The sequence below is a fragment of the Melospiza georgiana genome, chromosome Z (assembly GCF_028018845.1).
Source record: "Melospiza georgiana isolate bMelGeo1 chromosome Z, bMelGeo1.pri, whole genome shotgun sequence".
In the NCBI taxonomy this organism is placed as follows: domain Eukaryota; kingdom Metazoa; phylum Chordata; class Aves; order Passeriformes; family Passerellidae; genus Melospiza; species Melospiza georgiana.
The window spans coordinates 14,228,710-14,242,014 of NC_080465.1; the positions used below are offsets into that span (position 1 = coordinate 14,228,710).

The window sequence follows — 13,305 nt, forward strand, 5'->3', positions numbered from 1 at the left end:
CCCAGTAATCATTAATATATCCACATTTAATATAATAGGGAGGAAGAAATAAAGAATGTTCAAAATTACTTGTAGAAGACTTTTAACATGGCAGGTTTTTTGTATACTCCTTAAAAAAAAAGAAACATCCAAAAACAAAAACTGGTGTTGTAATTAATTTCAGTGATCTCCCTAGAAATTTCAATGAGAACTAATTCTGCTTGAAAGAGTATTTTTTTTTCTTTAAAATCCTGACTGGTTTTGAAGTTCCTGAGGCTTTTCTTACAGCAACCACAATATTGCCTATAGTGTCTCTCACTCTTAATTAACTTCATTTATGGATAAATATCAAAATCTCAGCTGTGATACCTGGTGATTTAATTATAAAAATAATCTTATCTGTGAAGCATATGTACCCAGAACTACATCAAGGAATGTGATCTACAATTGTTTCCCCAAACCGTCTGGAAGTTATATGTGTGGGGCATATAGCTTACTGAATTGTCCCATGAAAATATTGTCTATTTTAATCCAGAACTTCACTTGTGTAAGATTCATAAGCATGTATATTTCATTCACAAGTAGCTTTGTGATTTTGATTTTTATTTTTGTTTTGGCTGGGGATTTATGCAATTTCCAGCTGAATATATTCCATATTTGAAAGATGAAATGGAAGTGCCTTTAACTCCTCCATGCAGACAACAAAGATCATGGGTTAATTTTCTGTGCAGAGGACTTCAAGAAGAACCTATTTCTCTCTCTGGTAACAGGTAATGAAACCTTGGTAGTGACAAATTCTGTCATGAATCCTCAAAATTAATGAAAAAATAACTTCACTGTATTTATGAATTGGTACTTACTTACATTCTTTGAGCTGCAAATATATTTTATTTTGTGCGAAAGAGTGATGGAATGCACAGTCCATATGTGTGGTTTTCTAGAGGCATCTGAAAAAGGAAAGGAAGTTGCTTCCATAGTCCTCTTTCTCTGGGAGGATTTTATAGCCTGAAAATCTGGTCTTGTTTTTGCAGTAGGCAACAGTAAATATTTAAAGTATTTAGCAAGTGTATGTATGGGCATATGCATGTATTTTTGCTTATGGCAAGCACATATGTTGCACAAGGATCACCTGCAAAATGTCCAGAAGAGATATAGTAAGAAAGTATTGTCTGTTTCAGGGATACCCTCCAACAATAGATTTCAGGCCTTTTCATGCCAATATAGGATTAGGATTGCTCCCTCTTTGCCTTCTCATCTTATTTGAGACTAGTGTTTCTTGCCTTGCTATCTTTCTAACACATGCAGGAAGAATTTTGATATCCCTTTGGGATGGGAGCCACAGTCTAGACAGTGTTTTCACTCAGTGCTGCTTTACTTCATGACCCAACCATGATGGCTCCTCCACTTACTCTTTCCTATCATCCTCCATATGGATAGGGGAAAAAAAAATCCAGGAACGAGTGAATGAATGAATGAACTGAAAATTTAAAGACAAAGTATATATATCTTTAAAAGTATATCTATATAAATCAAAATTCAACAGATAATGCTGCTAAATTTCATACATGCACATTTTTTTATGTTCTTCATAGTATTTTGATTGCAGAGCCCTCTAGGGAATTCTTAGAATCTTTGGTATGGCAATCAGAGAAGTATCGGGATAATATGAGCTCTCTTTTGCTTGTCGGTAAGGATTCTAATCGATGATCAATTTCTAACTGATGTTTATAAGTTCCATGTACATGCAGAAATATAGCAGAAAATATAATGTTAAATTTCAGAGCACATATTTGAGCAATTGAAGTTTATTCAGTTACTGTAACCCTGTGAAGTTTTGTGATTATTTTAGTACTTACAAGAAGTTAGAGTATGGCAACACAGAAGTTGATGTACCATGTATCCTTCTATGGCAATAATTTGAATTAAGCAAGAGATTTTAATTTTTTCATGACAGTGTTCACTACTATTATATGAAATAACTTATAGTTGAAATTTGGTAATCTGTTTAACTCATTCCTGTGTGGTATTTTCCTATAAATAATGTTTCAAAATATGTAGCAACCAATACAATAGTACTGTTAATGGAAAATAATATTGTAACTTCACAAGAGTAGAAGAGAAGCAGAATACACAAAACCAAAACAAGCTGCAGGCTATTCATGAAAGTGCCAGAATATATATTACTACTATTCTTTCATTTCATTTTATTTGCCTTCATTTTACAAGTCTCAGGATTAAGTTCTGTATATTGACTTTTTTTGTTGTCCAATTCATTTGTACTTTGATTTATAGTTGAAAATAATGTATGGTATGCTCATTACTGTTTCAGTTAATTTTTTTTCAGCTAAGGATATGATAAGTCTTTGTAACCATGACAATAACCCGCAGATAATTAACAAGATAATTTGTAACTTTAGTAATGCAGCTACACATTATTAGATTTGAAAAAAAAATTGAAACCCTTACCCCTTTTACTCAAAGAACTCAGAAAAGCACACTTCCTCTGATAGTGTTAACCACTTTGCTCTTATTGATGGACACGGAGTTACAAATGGAAGTATGAATAACAGATACATGTAATAGGCCAGGAGTACTTGGGAGCTTTCATTTCAAAAAGGACATTCTGTTTTCATCTTTCTGGTTTATTGATATTATGTGTTAATTTCTGGTTCTTTTGTAGAGCATCCAGCTGTTAACCTTGCACATCAGCATCATTCACTGAGAGAGCTGCAGAAAAAGCTGCTACTTGAGGTTGAAGCACCAATGCTTGGCTCACTAGAGGAGGGCTGGTGGCTTCATAGAATTTTAAATGCAGCAGCTGTAGAAATTTTGGAACAATTCAATATGGATGGAAGTAATGCAAACAGTCTACTTCCAACAGAAGTAGAAACATTCACACAATTTACAACATATCAATTAGAAAGTAAGTATCTTCTTTTTTAAAATAAGTGATGGAAAGGCAAAGATTGGTACTTAAACAGAGAGTCATGCAGGGAGTTACAGATCTCCAAGAACAAAGGAAATTAATTTTTTCTTATTCTTAAGAGCAAAATGTTTTACATTAAAATGAAGGAAGGGCACTACTGCATTTAAAGTGTACTTTCACTAACTTAGAAGAAATTGGAGGAAGAAAAGTGTTGAGCTACACAAAGTCATTTTTTCTGTTACTGTGCAGATGAAGAATACCCTCCACCAGTCATTTTTTAATAAAATAGTTTAATTCAGGATAATTTCTTAAGTAGTAGTAGTTTTGCTTTGAAATATTTTAATAAAGCAGATATTCACATAGTCCTACCTCTACAATGTCAGTGGGGGGGAGTATGTTAGAGTGAAAATTCCTTATTTTGTGAGGCTGTAGAGGAGTTATTTTATGCAGACTATTTCAAATTTGAACAGCTCATCACTTCAGAATTTTTCATGGACATTTTTGCATACTTGTAATCAAACTTCAACAAAAAAAGCAAAAAGTTATTCAGATTTTGTTGTATAACTATGGCTAGACTGCAAGGCACCAGCTGTGGCTGTAGAACTCCAAGGATTGACAGTAACATGATATATTGTGAAACATGTAGATACTGCTCATGCAGGAACATTTCCAATTAACTGCTTTTTACATTCTTTAATTGTTTAGCTACTGTATTTCAGATGGCTGTGCAGCCACGGTGCAAAAAAGTCGTAGTTCTAGTGAAGCATATCTTCAGAGGGAACTGTTTGCATTCTTCTTTTTGCTCTCTAGGAAACAAAAATTGACAATTTTTCTTCCTAATGAAATATATTTCATCTCACTTTCTAGAAATCCAACATCAATAAATTCCATGTAGATGGTGAAAACTTCAAACAATAGCCTTGCCTTCTGTATCTTAATACTGTGCATTTTTACTTAGAACTAGTCAGTGCAAGTTTTCTGAAAAGGGATCCTAGTGATCTGAGAAGGCGCAAAGAAGAAGTTTGTAAAAATACCTGTCTTTAAATCACCCAAAGTCCTTAATTCCAATGAGGAGAAAGAAAAGAAAAGAATCTGTGTTGCAGCACATAAATTAAATTGTATTTTTTAGGATGGCTTGAGGAGAAGAATTGTGTGACAAACCAAGAGCTGCTTTCTGCTGAAAGACATTCATCAGAGAAAGTAGTTAATCCTGACTTGTCACTGCAGATTCAAAGGCAGAACTTTGCTGTGAGTGTTCCGTCACCTGCCAAAATTCACAGTACAAATACATCTGTGGCAGAGCTTACTGGAGGAAGCATAAGCAAGATTAAGACAGAAGAGGCAATTTGCTTCTTAAACCAAGAAAAGAAAACCCCCAAACCATCTGAATCAGACAGCTGTAAAGATGTGTCTTCTAAACTAGACAAATCATCCTGTAGTGGAAAGCCTGCATCTCTTGCACTTGCTTCTAAATGGGCCAACGATGATTCTGATCTGAATAACTTCATTATGATGAGATCTAAATATACAGTCACCCAAAGAGAGGACAAATATTATGTAGATAGGCCTGAAAAAGGTATGTGAACCAGCTTAATCTGCCATTTTTTCCAGATTAAATTCTTCTCCATTTCACCAGTTACAATAGATGCTAGTTCATCCTAGTCAATTATTTGAAGTAAATTGGCAACATTTTTGTGGTCTTAAATGTAACTGAATTTTTAGCTAACTATCTTACCTTTTGTTGTTTTCCCTTAAATATATTAGAGGATTTTGGTTGGTTGGTTGGTTGGTTGGTTGGTTGGTTTACTTAGGATGAACTGGGGGCAGGGGTGCTATTATTTTTGTTGAAAGTGATATTTCATAAAATACATATTTGAGTTTATTCCTATTCTGACAAAGTAACTGTAAATGGTACTTAATTCTGGAGATCTCTTCCATCCATATGTTCTAAATTGGATCTTCTGGCCACTTGGAGAAGAAGTAATCGTCAAATTCATTGGAGTTGTCAGATGGCAAATATCAGTACTCACTTCTGTAGCCTACGAAATGAACAGGAATTGTTCATTGGAGCTATTGACCTTGGTGCAAACCCCATCAATTCATCAAACAATGCACCAGAACAGATATTAGGGAAAACAGAAAATTGTTGGTAGCCTGTTCTTGTTGATGACAGTACTTGGAAAAGAATATCATATTATGTGCTCAGCATTGAAGGAGTGCAAAATAGCAGAGAGGTAAAAAAATGTAGAAGAACTTTCTTATTTGGTTTGTAAAAGAATTCTCTGTGGCATAAAGTGGCAGGTAACAGTGGCATACCTCCAAATTCACTTTTCAGAATGTAATTATATGTACAAAAATTTTTGATAAATTTTTTGGACTTGTATGAGAGAATTTTTACAATAACTTTTATCTGTGTTTTAGTTAAATGTCCTAGCATTAAAAAAAAAACCCAAAACCAAACAGTTGTTACATAAAAGCCTCAGCAATACTTGCTGTAGAGTTGGAATGTTTGTTTAATTGCAAGCTTATGTGATCTTTTGGGAGTAATTTTTTTTTTGTAAAATTCATGTGTTTCTGACTCTGTCGAAGATGCATAAAACTTTTCATGGCGTCAGAAAGCAATAATCCAAATTTTAGAAGTAAGAGACCGAGGTACCTGAAGTTTTATGCTGCCGTCTAGTGGACCATGACCAGCACTGCATCGGCTAACGAGGAATCCAAGCGTATTGAAAGACAAGCTGTCACCTTCTCGAGAAGGCTTGGGAGGGTTTAAGAAGATTCAGTGCAGATTAGGATATGTGTACAGGTAGTCCACAGTGTGCGGATCAGTTACGCCTGACATATAGAGAAGCCATTAAAATACAGGGGACTGTGATGAGCCACATCGATGTAGAAATTATATAAAACATAGCATCCTTTTGCAATAAAGAAAAGTTTTTATCAAGGATCATTCTAACTCTAACTGAAAAGTAGAAAGGCCAGAGGTGCCTGTAAGGCCTCTTCGTTGTTTTAATTATTTTTTTAAAGATCTCATTTTGTGTAATGTTTAGAAAATACGCAGGAGGGAAATAGTAGAAACAACTCAGTGATCCAGTTTTGAACCCCAGACATCTTTTCAAAATAAGGCAAATTATCTAAGTTAACTAGAATAAAAATTCAGTTTTTCTTTGCGTTCTGTCTCTGCATTATTAGTTTATTTGCTGAGGGAAGTGGCCTTCTGAAGTAGAAAAGTCAATAATATTTAAGAATATTCTTATTCGCTCTCACAGAAAAATAATCAGAAATAAAGAGAAGAGGCTTTGTGGCCAGAAGTTGAACCTCATGCGTCTGTATGTATCAAGAAGAAGGAAGGCTACTTAGAAATATTAACAAGTTGCAGAAGATAGCTAGATGAAAGGAGAAAAATTATTTTCAATATGCAATTCTTTTTATCTTTTTTTTTTCCATTTGCAACTTCTGTGTTCTTTCTCCATGGCTTAAAGTATCTAAACTTTTCTACTCACACTCACTGATGTACTTTTCATACTTGGAGCTCCTTATGGTCAGCAGCATATTTTCTGTCATGCAAGTTTTTTCTCCATATAAAGGCATATGAGGTTTCCTATGGAACTATATTATAGACCAGTAGTACCAGCTCCTTAACTTTCCCAGGTCTGTATTTCTGCTCTTAGGAAGAGCAATCTGATAATGCTTAACTTCTTGGGCTGTGAAGGCTGAGAGGGCCTAACCTGTTTTTGCATCTTGTGGATTTTTGTACTGTATAAGTCCAGGAAAACAATAAAGAATTCATAAAAAGAAAAAGTATGTTTCACAAAAACAACTTCATTTGAAATTTTTTTTGCATGTAGAGTAATTTATGGAGCAGTTTTCTTATTTATTGAGCTGGTTTTGTGATTAGCTAAATATTCACTTGTGGTTTCATTATTTAGTGGTACAGCCTGAAGATCAGCATATCAATATTCTCAAAGAGGACAATTCTTTTTGTGAGACTGTAAAAACAGAGGAAAAAACCCAAGAGAATAAAGACAGTATCACTATCAATATTCAGCCATCAGGTATACACTGTTTTTAGAACTGTTTTACCTTCTCCCAGCTAATAAGTGACAGGACAGAGGAAATGGCATCAAGCTGCACCAGATGAGGTTTAGATGGGAAATTGGGGAAAACTTCATCATTGGAAAGTTAGTCAGGCATTGGAACTGGCTTCCCGAGGTAGTGGTAGACTCACCAGCCCTGGCAGTGTTAAAAAAACCTGAGTATGTGGCACTTGGGGACATGGGTTAGTGGTGAACATGGTGATTCTGGGTTAGCAGTTGAGCTCAATGATCTTACTTATTCTATGGTTCTATATAGTTTTGTAGTAGAATTTCATATAAAATAGTAGTGCTCAGACAAATACAGAAATTATTAGACTTAGTCTCTTCTCTTTGTGGCTGGAAGTATTATAAGTAGAAAGATATTTATTTGGCACAGAGATGAGAGGAGGCTATGGAGCTCCATCTTAAGACTAAAGCCAATTGCATGCATGGAAAAAAAAGTAACTGAGACTTAGAGTAATGTCTGATCAAAATTAGCAGACATGAAATCTCTTAATACCATTTAGTACTTTCCATTTATTATTTTGCACATTTTTGTCTAAGTAAATGGGAAATGGGGATGGAAGAGATCAGTAGTCGTTTTGATAGGAAAGGTCTTTACCACAGTAGAGATCAGCAATAGATTTATCTCAGATATGACTGGGCCTTACCCCTTGAACTCTGGTTGTTGTATGAGGCATTGTATCAAAGAACGTAACTGACAATGCTTTTTTCATGTAGTAGAAATGGTAGAGGAGAACCTAGAAAATATTTATCCAAGCTATATATATAACCAGCCCTAGGAAGTTGTAAGCCTAGCAGAGATTAGTTTGGTTTTCTGAGAAATGCATTCATTTGAGCCATGTGCTTAATAGAATTTTCTTTCACAGAACCAGTGAAAGAGTAGAGTGGTCTTTTCGTCTGTTCACATCTGAGATGGGAATCATATCTTTAAGCTTATTTTTGAATTATTTTTTTTTAAATTTTGAAGCAAAATTCCTTTAATGCAACAGGAGAGGGAAATTAAAGCATTTCTGCAGTCAAAACAAAAATCAGCATTTCAAAAATGACTTTGATGTAGAAACAGGCTGCTGTAGAACAACTGAATAGTAAAACAATCTTAGTGTGGGTCACAGGAGTAAAAAATTCTAGCTTCTCCTCATGGAGTTTCATCATGTTATCAAATGCAATATGGTTACCTGCTGTGAGGATGAGCTGATTGATACACTCAGGAGAGCCTGTGGCAAGTTAACTTCTTTCCATTAATGTTGCAGCTTGCCTGAACAAGATAAAGTTGTTAATGCTTTGCTGGGTCTTTTTAATATTCATGTCCAGTAGTGGTAATGTGAAACCAAACTTCATTATTATGTTTTGTTCATTGTGTTATCCAGAAAGCCAATGCCAGGCATACTGCCTCTTGGAAGAAGCAGCTATTCCTGTACTAAAAGATTTGACACACCTGGGTGTACTTGCTTCTGTTACTTGGAGCTTTGACAGTGTTAAATTTGATCATACAAGGTTTTTCTTGAAACAACAAGAGAAAGTGATAAGTGATAATTTTAAACAAGGTATGTCTTTAAAACATCTGTTCTTCTTTGCAACTAATTCAGGCTTAATTGGTGAGACAAGGTCAAGATGTTTTATAAATTAATGGTAAATCTTTTAACAGTTTATCTTATAGAGTTACAACAACTGATTTCCTCTTTTATTTCAAAAATGTCTCATTGTTCAACATTACATTTATTAACTTCAATATTGCATATTGTAGTCAATATATATTGACTACATATATAGACATATAAAATGTGGGTTCTGACATCTTTTGTAGACCACACCTCTGTCTTCTATTTGTAAAGGTAAAATAGATGAGAAGGAGATCCTGCTGTTCAGACATGCTGCTCTGGTACACCTGCTGGTGACAGTTCGAGATCTGCTACTGACATGTGGCTTGGATACAGCTCTAGGTATGTTTTCAGTCCTGAATAATGATACCCAGAAACCCAAAGCTTTGTGTGCATTCTGCAGACAATCCCTCATGTTTTTAGCTCTGACTCTTTACCATCAGGGCATATGCTCAGTTCATGACTACTAGAGTGCTGCTTGTTATTCCATTTGTTAACAGCTTTCACATATATAATACGTCTTGTATCTCAGAATGACAAATTTTCCTTGGAATCTCTATGTGGAAACTGAGGAACATGCAAAAATCAAGTCCTTTTCTGTTTACCATCTATCTTTTGTGAATGTGGAACACATTCCACATAAAATATTGTTAGGCTTCATGGAAGTGAGCTATTTAAATCTGAGAGCATTTTAAGCAAAATCTTAAATATTATCTAATGTGTCAGAAGGAAACAGGTTTGATCTTCCAACACTGGACTTATGTAGATGCTTTTTTTTTGAGCTTTTTTGGTCTTATTCAAATTTGGAATATGGCAATCCATTGTAACCCAGTTTAATGCCTGAAATGATAATGCTGAGCTTGTCAAATTCCTATAGGTGTGCTTTGAATTTTCAAATATCTCTATCACGATAGGTCTACAAGATGTTGAAGTGAGTGTTTATGAATGCCCTAGGAAAGTCAGACTCCTTCTGTCTTTATAGGAGATAAAGTTGCTTCAGAGCATCTACCTTCAGTCTGAACTATCCCTTGATGGAAGGTGTTTCCTTAATATTGATGTAAAATGTAAAACATCTGCCATAAACTGAACTGTAGGGGGAAATACTTTGTATTTCCTTAAATATTTCTAGCAATAAAAGAATAGGAAGAAGAATACAGAATGAATATGTAAGTAGAAGCCTAAGTACAATTCTTTTCCATCATTACTATAAACAATATAGAAGGATGGGAGGAAGAAAAATGAGCAGTTCTTCCTCTACCCTTTATGTAGCAGAAGCACTCCTAGATGATATTTCAGAGTTGCAAAAGCACCTATGTTTCCAAACCTGAGGAACAGCTCACATAGGAAATTGTACAAGTAAAAAAGATCTGAAAAAAATTAGAAAATTGAGTGAGATACTAAGTAGGCCTTGTAGTCTTCACTGTTGTTTTTGTGCTGTGTGATTCATCATGTAGTTATATTGGATGTATTTTTTCTTTATGCATTTTCAGATAACCCCAGCATTGTTCACCATTTATACATAGAAGGCACCATTCAGAGTTGAGAGTAGTTGTGATAATATGGAGAGTGGTACACACACAGGACAAACAAGCTTTAGACAACAGTCATAGAAATACTGTTGTTACTCAGTGTAAACAATACAGATTAGCTAAGTAGTTAAGTATAGGAGTGTTGCTGCTAGCGTCTGCAGCTTTAGGATGCAATCTTATATAATTCTATCTGGAGTTACATAGCAGATACTACATAAAGTACAGCAGTTTTATAAACATCATTTATGTACCAGTGGTCATATTCTCCTTCCATGTTGGGGAGCCATTAACATTTCATCTGTTTTTGTGCAAGATACCTTCACATAGATTTTAAATTGGTGTGCAGATTGAACACAATGCTTGACATTTATCTTTTGTCACTCCATTTACTTCTTTTGTTGCTTTATTAACAGGTTATTTGTCCAAGGCAAAGGATATCTACAAAAACATTTTAGAATCCTGTTTGAATAATATCTGGAGGCAGCTGAAGATTGTACAGTACAGCAGCCAGAAAAAGCATGAAACTCATCCCAAAATAACAGCACTTCAGTGTGAAATGTTAAATTGGATGAAAAGTTGTGGAGAGAAACACAGTGTTAAGGTTAACAAAGTAACCAATTTCTCTTAACAAACAAAATTGTTCCAGATTACATGACTAATTGCAAGATGGTGTTTGAACAAAGGTTCATTCATGAAAAAAAGTCTAATAATTACTTCATGGTATCGATTAAATAAGGTGAAATAATTTTTTAGAACTCTGTCACAGCAGTACAAGTTTTTGTTTTTGTTTGATCAAAGCTCCTTTTGTTCCATGCCTGAAATAACATGCAAAAGAGTTTTAGCATTGCCAGCGCTTTATCTTGTTGCAGGTGGTTTTGTTTTCCTGATAAGTTTATTGTATCAGTTACATCCGTTACTAAAAATTATAATATAGTCTTTTGTTGAAAGCCTCATTCATCTGGCATAGACAGAGTTGTAGTGCAAGTCGTGGTTGTGTGCTTTCATGGCATGATGTGGAGCACACATACGCCAAGGAGTGTGTGGATGGTGTTATCCACAGATTACCTCTGCTTAACCAGTATATCTGGCCAATCTCCTGGCATTTGAATGATACAAGAAGCAAATATCTGTGAGTGATAGCTTTGGCATGGAAGAGAGAGTTTTGGAGTATATTCAAATTACCCAAAGATTCTCTCTCCTGGACGTGTGAATATTTTGGGTGATATGACACAGTGCCAAATACCACCTTCCTTTGCAGAATATTTATAATTTCTTTACAGAAAACTAACCACATTAAGAAACAGGATGAAATGCATAGTGTTTAAAGTGTTCTAACTGTTTGGAATAGAATTTATGATCCTAAACACAGCCAAAAAAGATCTTTAAGTTCATTTTAGCTTACTTCCATACTTCACTTCCTGAGGATTTATTCTTGTTGTGTTTACGAGTTGAACTTGGAGCTCTGAATATCTTTTGATTAAATTTTGCTGAGAAGAACAATATAACAACTTATAATACACCCTTTTTGAATTTAAAAATAAAATGAAGCAACAAAAATAAAATTATGCTGATTGTCTTGTTGTCTGTCCTTCAACAGACACACTAAGATGATTTTGAATCCTTTTTGTCATGTTAAGAGCAGCACATTTTGCTTTGTGATACTAGGATTATGTTGTATTAGGAGGTGTATGAGAACTTGATGTCATTTTGAAGTCAGCTCAGTGGCAATTTGGCTTTTCTTCTGAACTCCACTAAACATGATTTTTTAAGATTTTTAGCTATAACTCCTGAGTTTTGATTTGTTTGCTTGACTTAGTCATACAGAGATATGCATGCAATATAATGCCATCTACGATTTTATTCACAATTACTAATTGTTTCCTGTTTCCTAACATTTAGAGACAGGTTTTAATGAGCCAGACTAGGTAGAAGGAGTATTCCAGTTCAAAGGAAGTAAAAGTTGTATTCCTTGAACTATTTCCTGTTCTATCATATCACATCAATATCCATTAATATGGTGTGAAATAGGATAGTTTCATTATCCTTTTATTAGCCAAAGTTGTTATTGATGCAGGATTGTAATGGGACATTTCCTTTGTAAGGAAGAAGTTACTGCTGGTTTAGAAAAAAAGAGTTTTGCTCTTTGTTTCATTATCTTTTGTACTAATGATTAGATAGAAAATGACTAAAAATTTCATCTGGCTCACATGAACATATAATGAGTCTGTTGTTGAATTGTGTGTGGAAAAGCAGGTCTACATTTTTAAATGCAGTTGTCCAAAACTGCTTCTAAAGACGCCAGTGGATGGTTGAGTGGCTCTTCTGTGCATCTGCTTATGGAAATTGAAATCTGCCTCTGTCTGTCTGACCAGAAGTCCTTTTATGACAAGATCTAAAATGCTTTCAATATTTACATGTACCATTATCTTATGACTGTAAATCTTAAGAGTCGGACAATATTATGTGCCTTCTTTAAAATCTATATCTTGTGTACAACATGAAAAGTATCTGTACAATGGCAAAAAAGTTCAGAGAGCATCCTGTCAGAAAGTATGGTGATGTATTTAGGTACATATTCTTCTTTATACACTTAGTGTAGCATGTGTTTAGTTTGTATCAGTTAAAATGATGGACGAGGTAAACACTTTCTCTGATGGGGATTCTTTTTAAGACTGTGTCAGTTTGGTAGATTCTAATTCTTTTCAACATTTTTGTGTTCAGCAATATTCAATGAATTCCAGATCTCTGGCAGAAACACTTTTGAGACTCCATCTGTATATTGGAAGATCTTTCTAACCAGTTCAGCAATCCATCCAGTTACATAAGTACCTTGCAGGCTGAATTCTAACATCTTCAGATTAAGTTCTGTCTCCATGAGGATGATTTTTCTAATGTGACAGATCTGTATAGTACAATAGTCGTAATGGGGTATCTTTAGATAGTGTCTATAACTAGCATTCTTTTTGAGTTCAGGAACAAGTCAAATCAAAAGCCAAGCAAGCAAGGCAGAAGCCTGGCCTGCCTGAGCAGGGATTTTCTAGAATTTAGGTGGAAAAGGAATGTGTATGGACTTGGGATGTCCCTTATGAGCTGGTGACTTTAAAGGGGACTGTCCACTCCTGCAGGGAGAAAATTTATATGGCCAAAGCTCAGTTGAAGTTCAAGCTGGCCAA

At 34.8% G+C, this 13,305-nt stretch overlaps 1 protein-coding gene across 1 annotated transcript in view; it reads left to right on the forward strand.

The window, feature by feature from the left end:
• The window catches only part of SHOC1 (shortage in chiasmata 1), a 43,570-nt gene that overhangs the window by 14,190 nt on the left and 16,075 nt on the right, over positions 1-13,305 (forward strand). Inside the window, exons 9-16 of the mRNA XM_058044146.1 lie at positions 620-749; positions 1,572-1,666; positions 2,660-2,902; positions 4,035-4,481; positions 6,835-6,960; positions 8,373-8,549; positions 8,838-8,945; positions 10,546-10,733. Of these exons, the coding sequence (XP_057900129.1) occupies positions 620-749; positions 1,572-1,666; positions 2,660-2,902; positions 4,035-4,481; positions 6,835-6,960; positions 8,373-8,549; positions 8,838-8,945; positions 10,546-10,733 (1,514 nt within the window). The remainder of the gene's footprint in view (positions 1-619; positions 750-1,571; positions 1,667-2,659; positions 2,903-4,034; positions 4,482-6,834; positions 6,961-8,372; positions 8,550-8,837; positions 8,946-10,545; positions 10,734-13,305) is intronic.